At 40.7% G+C, this 12,627-nt stretch overlaps 1 protein-coding gene across 1 annotated transcript in view; it reads left to right on the top strand.

The window, feature by feature from the left end:
• The first annotated feature begins 631 nt into the window (after positions 1 to 631).
• ITGA2 (integrin subunit alpha 2) overlaps positions 632 to 12,627 on the top strand; it is a 70,892-nt gene continuing 58,896 nt past the window's right edge. Inside the window, exon 1 of the mRNA XM_062604274.1 lies at positions 632 to 738. Within this exon, the coding sequence (XP_062460258.1) occupies positions 693 to 738 (46 nt within the window). The 5' untranslated portion in view covers positions 632 to 692. The remainder of the gene's footprint in view (positions 739 to 12,627) is intronic.

The raw sequence follows: 12,627 nt of genomic DNA, 5'->3' as shown, positions 1-12,627 counted from the left end.
ACGTAGGCAGTTATTCTGCATAGGCAATACATCCTCTCCACCGCTGCCAACTCTGGATCAGTTTTGCGGCATGGCTCCTGGATCCTGTTGCACTCCTGCATAGCAGAGGACACATTCTGCAGGAATTTCATTTAAAGAAGACACAGAGTCAATATCGTTAAATGTGCAATTTAATACTGGAGGAAGACAGAGACTTTATGATGTTACATAAGCCCACGTCTTACAGTGGTTCATTTTCCTGACTTCAAAACTCGGACAGAAGCATCCCCCCTCCTCCAAAGCACCGTCTCAGGACACCCTGGCCCGGCTCCCTCGCCCCGCAGCCCGCCTTCCCCCGCGGCGCAGAGCACTGGGCAACCGTGCTCTGTGCAGCCCCAGCGGGAAGACCGCGGGTGTCCCCTCTAGGGACTGAGACGGGGGAGAGCCGAGGGGCACAACCCGCAGCGGACCCCGCAGGGTAAAGCCGGGACCCCGCCACCCAGCTCCCAGGGGCCGGGGGGGCGATGGGGGAAGGGGGGAGCTGCCTCCGGCCGCAGGGGGCGTGGAGGAGGAAGAGGAGGAGGAGGAGGAGGAGGAGGAGGAGGGGTATTTCGGGGCGGCAGGAGCAGGTGGCGCTCAGTGCCGCGCTGGGAAACAGCCGCTCGGAAGCGGCAGCAGCGTGGCTTTCACTCCGCACGGCTCCGCAGCGCGCCATGGGCTCCGCGGGCGCGGCGCTTCCGCCGCTGCTCCTTGCTCTGGGTAGGTCGGTCTCCTCTCCCCGGGAAGGTCGGTGTCCCCCGCGAGCGCGGGGCGGCAGCAGCGCGGAGCGGAGCGGGGTTCGTGTGGGATTGGGTCCGGCTGCGGCCGCCGCCTCTCACCGAGGCGTCGGGGATGGAGTAAAGCCGGGTGGTGGGTGCCCGGCTGCCAGCGCCTCTGGGGTTTCTGGGCCAGAGGCGTGTGTGGCTGTGGCTGGGTGTGGAGTGCAACGCATTGGAGGCGTTTTTAAAGCAGGTTAAACCCCGAAACTCCTGGACAGGCGCGGGGTTCGCCTTCCCGTGAGATGGAGCGTGGGTGTGCTGGGGTGGAGGGAATGGGTGCCGTCCGATGTGTGAATTTTCGGGTATATGCTGGTTATACCTTCTTTGAGAGGAAGATGATGAGAACATCGTGAACGGTGTTCCCAGTTTGCAGGAGTCCTCTAGTTCTGTTCCCACCCCATTGAGCAGATGTCACTCCTTGGAAGAGGACAGGGAAACTTCAACCATCTGCTCCGCCTCTTGGCTGACTAAATTACCATTGCGTATATTTTCCTGGGAACTATAAGCCATCATATTCACTTGCCATGAGCAAATTCCCAAGTACTTTCGGAGTTTTAATATTACTGTATACTCTCACGAACCCTTAATTACCAAGTCACTGAAGAAGCAGCATGAAAATGAGTTTCACTCATGATGAGCTGTTCTAACTTGTTCTTTCGGTAAGTATAGCGAGCGCTGCAGTGGAATGTGCAGCTGCAGGGTATGAAATCGAATACAAAAATATTAACCTGTGATGAGATATACAGTATACAAACAAGTGGTAATTTGGTTTAGAAGAAAAATCCTTCAAAGTGGCAATGGGCAAAACATTCAGTCTGCATTTTGCTTAATCAGTCGTTTATTCTCCTGGCTACAGTCACACCAAGACCATTAACATGCCTGTAATTCATGGGATTTTAGGATTTACAAAGATCTGTAGAGTGATGCTGAAAGCAGAAGATAAGGACTGATAGTGAGAGGAGGATTCCCCTGGCAATGAGACTGACAGATGTGGGATAGGTCTGCTTTGTTCAGGCATTACCTATGATTTGTCTTCATTTTTACAGTTGAAAGCTGTCATGAATTTGATTTCAGATGTGTTGTGACATTTGATGTTAGTGGATGTAATTGCTTAGTTAATACTGGCCTTTTTGATCTTGAAGTAGCAGTAGGGAAAAGAAGGTTTCAGGGGAGTTTTCCCTGGGTGACTTAAGAGTCCTGCTGTGGTGGTGCTGTTACAGCTCTCCCATAATAATTTTCAAATTGATTGAATTCTGATGGACTGTTTTACTTTCAAAGACAATATTCTTGAATTTAAGTGGGCTAACTTGGCTGAATTAGTCAAGACTTAAAGAAAATATTCCAAGTTTATTTTAAACTTGATTTTATGTCAGTATATTTACTTTTGAATTATCAGCTGTATTAAGTGGACCACATGGGGTATTGTTCTATTGTGTTTCCAAATTCAACTAAAAGTAATGCAATGGTTAGTAAAGGTCTGGGTTATTCATTGTTGTTCTGTATTTTTGTATTTGGAAAGTCATTAAAACTTTGTAGATGCTACAAGAAGAAAGGAATAGAAATGCAATAGAACTACCATTTTGATAATATGACTTTGCTACCAGCCTTGTTACTTGTTGACCAAAAAGTATATAGCATACAGAAGTAGATTATATTAAGAGGAGTAACAATAAGAGAAGGACTTAACAGGACACTCTACAACTAAGCCTGATGCTTCTGTTGTAACACACTGCTTATAGCTGCTTATAGGTTTGCTATATGTAGTTCTTTAATTACATTTTAAGCATCCATTTTTTTCTTTAGACTGTTGTTAAAAATCAGCCAAAATAGCTCAGCTCTTTCTGAGAGTGAGGCCAGTGGAAAATACAGTAGCTTTCCTGGGCTCAATTCTAGTTAACATTTTCTTTGGAAAGCCCTCATGCTTCAGAAGAGATATTTGAAATTTGGCAGGAAGGTGCTATTTGCATTGTCTTGAATATCTACCAAAATTTGGCCAAGTAACAAACCTTTGGAAAGCTGAATTTCTCTGGAAAGAAACATTTTTATCAGCTTGATTCTAACATACATTCTGGCCATCCTTGGTGCAGAGCTTGGTCAGACTGTTGGTGTTGTAGTGGGATGGAGCTGTTTCTGTGTGAGGCCTATGTCTACACCTGCAAGCATAAAAACTCTCTCACTTGTGTTCTCATGTTATCTGGTGTTTTTACAGCAATCTCCAAAGTTGTTTGAGACACTGCTTTCCAGTTTGCTTCTGGATCCTGGTCTTCTGATTGTCCATTCTGGTTAGCTGATTCCTGGGCTCTGGGTGAATCTGCTTGTTCTCGTATTTATGAGAATAATTTACTTCAGGGTCAAATCGCAAGTGGTAGTGTTGGGGGATCATGCCTAATGAAGGAAATCAAATTCAAGCCCTTCAAGCCACCATGCACCTTCCTTCCATAACCCAGGAAATTAATAACTCTGATATGTTCTTAAAATCCCCATTCTGTGAAGCTTGCATCCCTCATACTATTTAACTCTGAAGTGAAAATCACACCTAAATAAGGGTTATGCACTTTAGGTCACAGGTACACCACCTGAGGACCATGAGTCCTCAAGCCTCCCTGTGGGATGCTGGCACCCCGGAGGAGAAAGCAGCTCTATCTGAGATGGGGAGAGGAATTTCTCTGAAACTTTGGCTAGAATCTGGAATTTCCACGTGTAACCCCTTTTTCTGTTTGGTATGTATCTGACCCTTGCTGATGAAAAAGGTCATGTTGTCTTCAGGACCGTCTTTGCAATGGGCTGTAGAACTGTACAGAGGATTAGGAGAGGACCCTACTACCAGTCTTTCGTAAGATCATTTTTGTTAAAACTGGGATGGAAGTTGTGATAAAAGAGCAGAGTTTAATGTGCAAACAGTAGGAAGTACCTGCCATTTGTTAGGATTTGTCCCTTCTGCACACCAGTGCATCATGCTATTGCTGGCTATTGGACAGGGTAAGGTAGTGTGGTCAGAGAAGAGTCTGAGACTCTTGCCTTGCTTAGTTTTGGAATTAGAAGGTGCTCTTTGAACAAGAAAGGTGCAAAGAAGAGAGAGGAATATTTTGCCCCCTTTGCAAAATTGGATTCTTTCTCTCCATTTTTGTCACAAAAGCTGAGTGTGATTTCAGGCGAGTCATTTAAATCAGATCTTTGACACGTGGTTGGACCTATTGTGCTCTTCTCTTTCTCTTTGCTCAGCCAGGGGTTCTCAAAACTGAAGCTGCGTTTTCACGATCTGGTTAAGCTGACCTGAATGTGGGGCTGACGCTGCAAGGACATTTTGCCCATCCCTGATAGTATGTTCCCACCAGCTTCCTGTGCTACCACTGTGGCTTGATCTGGGGAAGAGGTCAGAGACCCATTTGCCCAAATAATTTTTTCCCTTTTTTGGGCCAGGTCAATTTTGGAGATGAGCTAAACTGATCCTGTTCATTTGAGCAATTTGTTTGTTAGCGCTGGTACAGGAGACAGTCGGAACTCATGACCAGAGGAGGGAGGGAAGCTGGAAAAGTCCCTTTCACTGGATTGAGCTGATTGTGGAAGTGCATCTTATCATTCACAGCTGTTGTGTATTCACAGCTGTGAATGAAGTAAATGGAAATTGCATTTTGAATGTGCTAAGTGTTCTGAAAAAATAAGGTTTTAGCTGTGTGACTAGATAGCCAAAAGTGGTAAATACTTTTGACCTTTTTTTTTTAATGGAGTTAAAGATGATCTCTCATTTCACTAAATGCTGAAAGTAGTTTCTCTAACATTTGCAAATACTTACATGTTAATGGTCAAGATATGTAGAGGTGAATCCTCAAGGAAGCTGCTAATTCAGTAGGTTGAAATAGCATATGTAAAAAGTACAAGGCCATGTACTGAGCACCAAACACTAAACTTATAACTGAATAGGAAGTGGAAATTGCACATTTGGTGCAATAAATGAAACCAGAAGTCCAGGTGAATGCAGTGTATGATTTAACACAAATGCACACACATCAATTTAAAGTTGTATAACCCATCTTAATTTCTTCCTTTCTCCATATTTGTGATCATCTTATGTTACCTTGCTGGTTAATTATTGTGTTTACGAGTAGTGTTAATATTAAAAAATAATTATAAAATCTGGAGATTTTTTGAAGGCAGGACTTTAAAACATGAATTTTTCTTAAACTAAAACTTTCTCTAGTTTTCCCTACTCTAAGAGAGTTTGTCAGCTCGTAGGGGCAATATTATATGTTATTTTTGGAGTTTTGCCTTTCACAGCATTGCACTTTGAAGTAAGGCTTCGTTCATGCTGTATTACAGGACTAGTATTTTACAAGTGATGTTTATTTTAGAAAGCATGCGGGGTATTACCATCACACTCCTAAACTCATTAACAGTTAATATTTATTTGTGCATAATTTAGGCAAAGTCAATGTTAGACCTTACCAACGAGTTTTAACTGTGTGCTGTCTGGCTCTGGAACAGTTTTTGAATTGTTATTTGCTTTTTTGATTCAGTGACAAAGAATTTTCATTTAAGAAGACAAAGAAGTAAAAGGACTAATACTACTTGGTTTTACTGTGTTTCTTACCCACAATATATATGTTACTCATTGTGGTCTTTCCTCACTATTGTTAATTTTGAACGAGTGAAAGTGGGGTTTGCATATGCTTCATGTAATGTATTTTTGTATGTATTTTGTAATGGAGATTGCCAGTGGCTTAACATCGAAACAGCTAAATGTGAAAAAAATACTCGGGGTTAATGCAGGTAAAAGGGAGTTTCTGCATCTTCAGACAAGTAAAGCAAGTCATTTTCCCCAGCAGGAATCTTGGGCAGGCTCTATCCAGTGTTGCTATTTTCATTTGAAGGTTCCCTTTGTTAGGCTCTGTGCAGGCCAGTTCCCATTTCCATGGTGACCATGCCGAAATGCAGACGGGACACAGGCTGGATTCTCATCGGCATAGCCGTGCACTTGCATACCAACACATGTTATCTGCTTGGCTTAGGACATTTCCATTAGCAGTTTTAATGTTTAGGCCTTCTTTTTCACGTAGTGATCTCTGGCCCTTTGATACTGCACTGTGTTAGGATTTCAGACCCTGCACAGCAAGGGAAAGCAAGTTGATAAGTTTAGTTTTGTGTAAATAAATTGGCTGTGCTGTTCCCATTGAAATTAGACAAGGACATCAGAGAACTGTCTCAGCCTTGGTTTCCATTCCTGTAGAAAAAGATAATGGAGAAGGATTTTTATTTATAAACTATTAGGTGAAAGACTGACATGTATCTGTGCTAAACAGTTATATGAACATACCCTTTTCTCTAGGCACTGATAAAAGGATAATAAAAGTAAATTAATGTGAATTACACAGGATAAATTATACCTTCTGCCTATATTAGCTATAAAGCAATATGTGATAACATTCTTCCTGCTCATGCTGCACTCATTTTCTGGAGGTGAAGAATACTAAAGACATCTAGTGGAGTCAACATAAGCTGTGTGAGCCTTTCCATTGCTTCCAAATCAGGCTGGGAGTTCTGAATTACCAAATAACTCAATATTCTGAGTGCTAGTAATTGTTACTTTGAATTAGTTCCTGAACAGCATTATAGGACCTTCAGAGCATTAAGTTAGTTTATTTTTTCCTGGAGAGGCAGTTTTGTTGTTTTTTTTTTTTAATCTCATAAGACTCACATACTATTCAGGACTTAAAAGAGGTATTATACAGGCAAAGAAGTAAGATCAACACAGGCTCTTTGAATGCAGGACGAGCAAAGACATCTTGTGTGTAACCAAATGACATCTGCATGGTTGAATGTCACACATGATGAATGTCACGGATTCTTTTGTCCCTTTCACATTACTGGTAGACAGGATGAAGGGCTTGGAAGTTATGCACAGCCCTGGTGGAACTCTCGTGCCTTATTCGTGATCTATTTTGCCCTTTGTATCCTGCTTCCAAGTTCATCATTCTTTCTTTATTTCATACAGGATATTTTTTAATCATGCAAATTTTCTTGGCTAATACTGTTCGTTATTTCTGAAGAACAGACAAAAAAGAAACCTTGAGGAAAATTACTGTTAACAGACTCTTTGGAAAGGAACATATTGCACAGTGGAAATACCACGGGAAATAATGGTGTTTGAGGGTGGTGGTGGGGAAAGATTGCATTATGTTTTTACCTTATGTCTATTTATCAGTCTAATTGTCTGCTTCTCTAGAGAACCATTCAAATATAAATATATAAACAAATAACTGTTAAAAAATTAAGATTAAAAATAAAAATAGATAAATAGAAAAAATAATAAAACAGAAAATAAAACTATAATATAAAAACAAGGAAGCTGGCAGCAGTTGGTGCTGTGTTAAGGCTGCAGCACAAAGCTGTATGCAGTAATAAGACTGCGGATGCCCAGGCTGCCTTAACCATTGGATTATCCAGAAAATAACTACCTCAACTGATGGCAAGATCAGGTTTTTATCTGAATGAGGAGTAGCTGACTCACGTTTGGCTCATGAGCTTACTGCGGCGGTGGCTGCCATTATTAGAAGTAGTGAACTTTTTGGGGAAGTGTTTGTGTCATGCTTTATGCTGCCCCAGGAGTAAGGCAGCTGCCCACAGGTAAAACAGCTGGATTAGCTAACAGCCTGTCTACCTTTTTCACATACACAGCAGTCACTTCTCATAACTTCTTAGTTCTTGTGATTGTTGAATTTATGTCTCCCTTCAACTGCAAAAGTGCACCGAGTAAAAAAAATAAAAAAATAAAAATTCTACTTCATTGAATAATTTGCTAAAACAACATATCAGGAAATTCCTGGATTTTAAGCCTAAATTTACTCTTGGCTGGCCCTGTTCTTATAGTTAGCTGAACATCTATGTAGGTGTCCAAATCAGGGCAACCTGTGTCAAGGGTTACTGGCCTCATTTCTTAATAGCAACTTGCTACAATAAGGAAAGTAAACCACAGAAGAACCCCCTTTATATACACCTCTCTGGACAGAAGCAGATGGGATATCTTGTCCCATGGCAACTAGTGTGACCTAGATGGTTATGGTTGCAATGGAGGGTGTGTGACTCAATAGTTTCTGTGCTTTTATCCTTATTTGCATTTTCTATTTGAGGAGAACGGTAATTGCTAACTGAAGAAAGGCACAACATTTTCTTAAATAGTTTTTCATTGATTCTATTTTCTTAGCTGTAAAATATAAGACAATAAGAGTAGAGCTCTAATAATGAATATGAGAGCAATTTAATCCAGTATGCCTACTGTGTAGCATAAAATTCAGTTATCTTTATATGCATTACTTCAGATCCACATAGAACTGATTGGATTGATAGATGTTAAACTCAGATTTAGCTGCAGTTTCTCAAATGAAAATTTTCTAAGTGGAAGAAAAGTTTAAGTGTCCTGACACAAAGTATGTCCACCAAATAGAGTTCCCATTTAAATATGCCTAAAATACATATAGGTCAAATTTAGAACAGTAGGAATTACTGAAAAAAAAAGTAATTCTTTTATTAAAATAGGCAAAACAATAAACAGAAGAAAGGACAAGCAACACTGCTTGTATAGTAATCCTTTAGTAGCTCTGCTAATAATAGTTGTTCGTTTGAATGCAGCAAAATATCCTTTAATTTCACTGTCACTACTCGCTCTTTTTTTTTTTCTTTTCCAAACTGCCCAAGGCCAGTGCATCATATTGAACAGTAAAAAAGCCCAACAAACTTTATGAGTCTCTGGAGTTGTCTTTCTGAGAAGTTGACAGGTACAATAGGCTTCGCTTCTCTGAAGACAAAAAGCAACTGTTCTGCTTTTGTAGAAGCAAGCATTATCTCCAGAAAGCTCTTCTTAAATGTACCTGGGTCCTTTTCTCTGACCCCAAAATGTACAATGACTGCATTTTACAAAAAAAGATAACTTCTTTCCGTACCCTGACTAGAGATAGCTAGTCACTCACCTGACCACAGGCATGCAGTGTCTAGTGAGCAGGCTGAGGACTGTGAGGGTACGTGCTGCAGTCCCACTGCCCCTGAAACCTCATTCCTCTGCCCCACAGTGCAGAGTTAGGTGCCTTGGATGCAGCAGAGACATTCAGACACTTTTAAAGTGCATGAAAAACATTTGGTTGCAAAGCAGGAAGGCTCATGCAGTTAAACAGTGGCGGGGTGTTTGAACTCCATCTGTCTCAGGCACCCGTGTGAGGTGCCTCCTTCCCTTGAGGTCAAGGGTGGGGAAAGAATTCTGGGTGGTAGGTGTCCAGTTCAGCTTTATCAGGACGTAGCTGCCTTAAAAGTGATGGTAATAGTCACCTGGGAAACATCGGCTTAGTTCTCCCTTAAGGCTCATGGCAGTGGACCCTCACCTCCCAGACTTTCCCAGAAGCGTCTTTGCTACAAGGCAATAAAATAGCCAAGAGAAACACTGTCCAATATTGAAACCAGATCTCTGCTCATCCTGGGATGCACATTTATGTTTCCAGACAGACAAGCAAAACCAAATCTTGCCTGTGGCCTAATGTCTGTGGCACTTAGCTGGGAGGATAGGGGTTCTGAGTTGGTCCTTTTGGACTGCTAATGCAATTCACATTTGTTAAGTAGACAGTGCATAAATGAAGTTATTTAGCTATTCAGTTAAATCACTTAGAGGAGAAACTATTTAATTGGGAAGCATTCATTACCTCTAGCCACAGGAGGCAATGCTTCTACCAGAGTGAGTCTGCAGCAGGGTAGGATACCTTGCTCTTAGGGGTGCTTCTACAACTGTATCATATTCTAAATTTTTATGCAACTTTTCACTATGCAACCTATGTGTCAGATAATTTTGAATTCATTCTAGGTTAGGTAGCTACCAAAGCCTGGGTTTCTTGGATTGTTTTCCTCATTTTATTGAGCCTAAATTCTGCCTATACACTGCCTGGTACCAGAATTGATCATTTCAATGTGTATTAAAAAAGAATTTCAGACCATCTACCTAACATTCAGGCTGCCAGGCCAAGAACTCCCATTACGATTGGGGGGGGGGGGAGGAATAGTTGTTAAGTCTGCTATAGGAAAACAAAAGTTCTGATAATTATAGCTCTTCCAACTATTGTATTATATATCCTGTGGAGGTTTTCTTGTTGCAGGAAGCTGATGTAGCAAACTTTTTACAGCTGAGACTGTTGTTGTTTCTGGGGTTGTCTGGCTAGCCCTTGAGGAGCTGTGAGGGAGGAGCAGGGTCCTAAACACCATGTCCTAAAGGTGTGATGGTACTGCAGTCTTCCTGCTGCAGGCTATGATACTGGAGCGGCAGAGGGGGGTGATGGCAGGTCCCTCAGCCTTTTTCTGGTTTAGCCTTTCCAGGTCACATTTAACAATGATATAATATAATATAATACAATATACTAATATGGTATAATACACTGAAATTTTCAAAAAGCCTAGAGTGTGATATGGGTAGGGAAATACAGACACCTTTGGTTGCCTTCCTGTCTTCTTGAGACCTGTGTGAAGTATGCATTTTTGTCTGTGTACAAACATGATTTCATAGAAGTTGAGATGAGCAAATGTGGCAAATAAAGTATAGAGATAGCAGTCACATTGGTTTCTCTGTGATGACATGCATTTCCTCCCTTACAGTTGTAACGTGGTGCATGATTCTCTCTGACTATATTTGGAAATAATGGTGGTTTAAAAGAAGGGTCAACAACTGATAATATGGACACAAGGGAAGAGAATTTGCTGGAGTGAAATGCCAGTTGAAAAGTCAGCTTTTATCATGGGGAAGCATGCAAAGTTTTTTAATCATTACGTGTGAAGTCAGTGACATAACTTTGTATATAACATATGTGTGTACAGATTGTTAGCCTCATGTACTTCTAATCTCTTTGTGGTACTGTTGAGAACAAATTGTGGTACTCTAAGGACAAAGTTGAAATAATCCTGTTTGTTGTTCCATGATAAAAGAAAAGAAACACTGCAGGTCATGTTAAAAAGATGCCATTTATGTGTGTTTTCTGTAAAAGAAAGTTTTCCCACTGAAATTAATGATGGAGACATGCCAGGACAATAAATTTGAGTAGGCTTGAATACTTGCTGTCTATAGTAAAAACATACAGGAAGTTGTCAGTCCTGCAGGAACTGCTCTTAAGCATTTCTTTGGAGTCAGTCCTTGTATGTACAGTAGATAGTTGAGATTTTTTAACTCCTGATGAAGAGCATTTTGTTTGTATGCCCTAAGGAGAGCAATGTGTGGGCTACAAATAGGGAGTTATCAGGAAAAAGACAAGTCTTTTGGAGTAACTAATGCAGTCATGGGTAAATTTAATTAGATCTCTTACTGTGCAGCAGTGCCAGAACAGTAAAATAGACAGCACCTAGTCATGTTATCCCAGTCTCTCCAACTTTTCATTCACAATTTATGTGTCATATCATGTTTGGATTGCTTTTATAGCATGTTATTGGTAACACTTCAGTGCAGCTTCTTGGATCATAAACAGTTGTAATTGAAAGGCAGTGACTCAGGCTCTCACATGCTTGGAGGCTTTCAGCCTGGAAGCTGACCTACTTCCAGGAAGAAGAAGTTGGCCAACTAAGCCAAGAAAACTTGATGGGGGGAGTGGAAGAAGAGGGGCAGGAGAGAGTATTATTACTAAATGAGGCATTGTTTTTCCTTTCTTCTGGGTATGTGGGTTGGGTTTGGTTTTGGATTTTTTTTTTTGTTTGGTTGGTTGGTTTGGGGTTTGTGGCATATAATTTATTTCTACACTGAGCATTATAATCTCTATTAATTATTAAATAGCTTGAGATACTATTGCTGATGTGAAAAAAGTGTCAGTCTTAAAGTAAAACAAATAGGTGAAGCACTATAATGAAGACTTGCCTTTTAATGCTTCTGCAAACATAGTGAAATATCAACAAAGTAACTGAAGTGAGGATTGTAAGAAACTCAAGAGTTTTAGTACGAGAAGTCCAGATTCTTGCCAATTGCATTCTCTGCTCCTTTTGATTCCTGTCAGAGGTTCCTGTTGTCTTTGTTTAGAAGGTTGTTCTCAGTAAGAAAGCTGTTTGATTTAAAATAAAAACAGATTAACTGTGATTGTAAACCTGCTATTTCAGTACATGAGCTGGATACCTGCTAGCCATTGTTTGTATATACTGAAGGAAAAAAATACCAAAAATAGAGAAGTAAATATACAGGAGATAATTAATGAGAAAATGTTTTTTACTTGTATTAGCCATATTGGGTAAAGGGTAATATACTTTTCCGTTAAGTGGGTTGGATTCCCTATAGCCCTGACCGAGCATACTAAAGATGTATTGAAAAGGTCTTTCATATTTATGCTTATTTACAGAAAAGCCCCAAACAGTGCAACCAGTATAGAATTCCTTTACATGAGCTTGATTTTATGTCATTGTCTGTGCATGTGCACAGTGCGTGTACCACCACAGTAAAGCAGATCAGGCTCAAGACTTACACGTTGTGGGGGGAGGGTGGGTTCCTTTTTTGGGTAGACTTGCTTCTTCCTTGAACAAGGTCATTGCAGTGAAAATTGCTCAGTGGTTTCTGAAAAAAGCCACAAGGAAGAGTATCTGTACTGCAGTTCAACGGAATCAAGTAACTTGTTTTGTCTTCTATATATTTACAGTCTTGTCAGTAAAACCTTCAAAACACAATGGATTTATTAAAACAACCCATAATTTGAAAAGCTTACTCCGGAAGAACAGTTGACTAATTACAGTTGGATTATTGGTCTGATAACATAGGTTCTGAATAATGAGAGTAACTTTACTCTTACTCTTACACCAAAATATTGTTGCTGTTAAAAAAAAAAAGGAAGAAAGAAAA

This window comes from Pezoporus occidentalis, unplaced genomic scaffold (genome assembly GCF_034315485.1).
Source record: "Pezoporus occidentalis ecotype Australia unplaced genomic scaffold, CSIRO_AGI_Poc_V1 ctg85, whole genome shotgun sequence".
In the NCBI taxonomy this organism is placed as follows: Eukaryota; Metazoa; Chordata; class Aves; order Psittaciformes; family Psittacidae; genus Pezoporus; species Pezoporus occidentalis.
The sequence above is the reverse complement of the archived record's forward strand: the minus strand, read 5'-3'. Positions and strand labels throughout refer to the sequence as shown.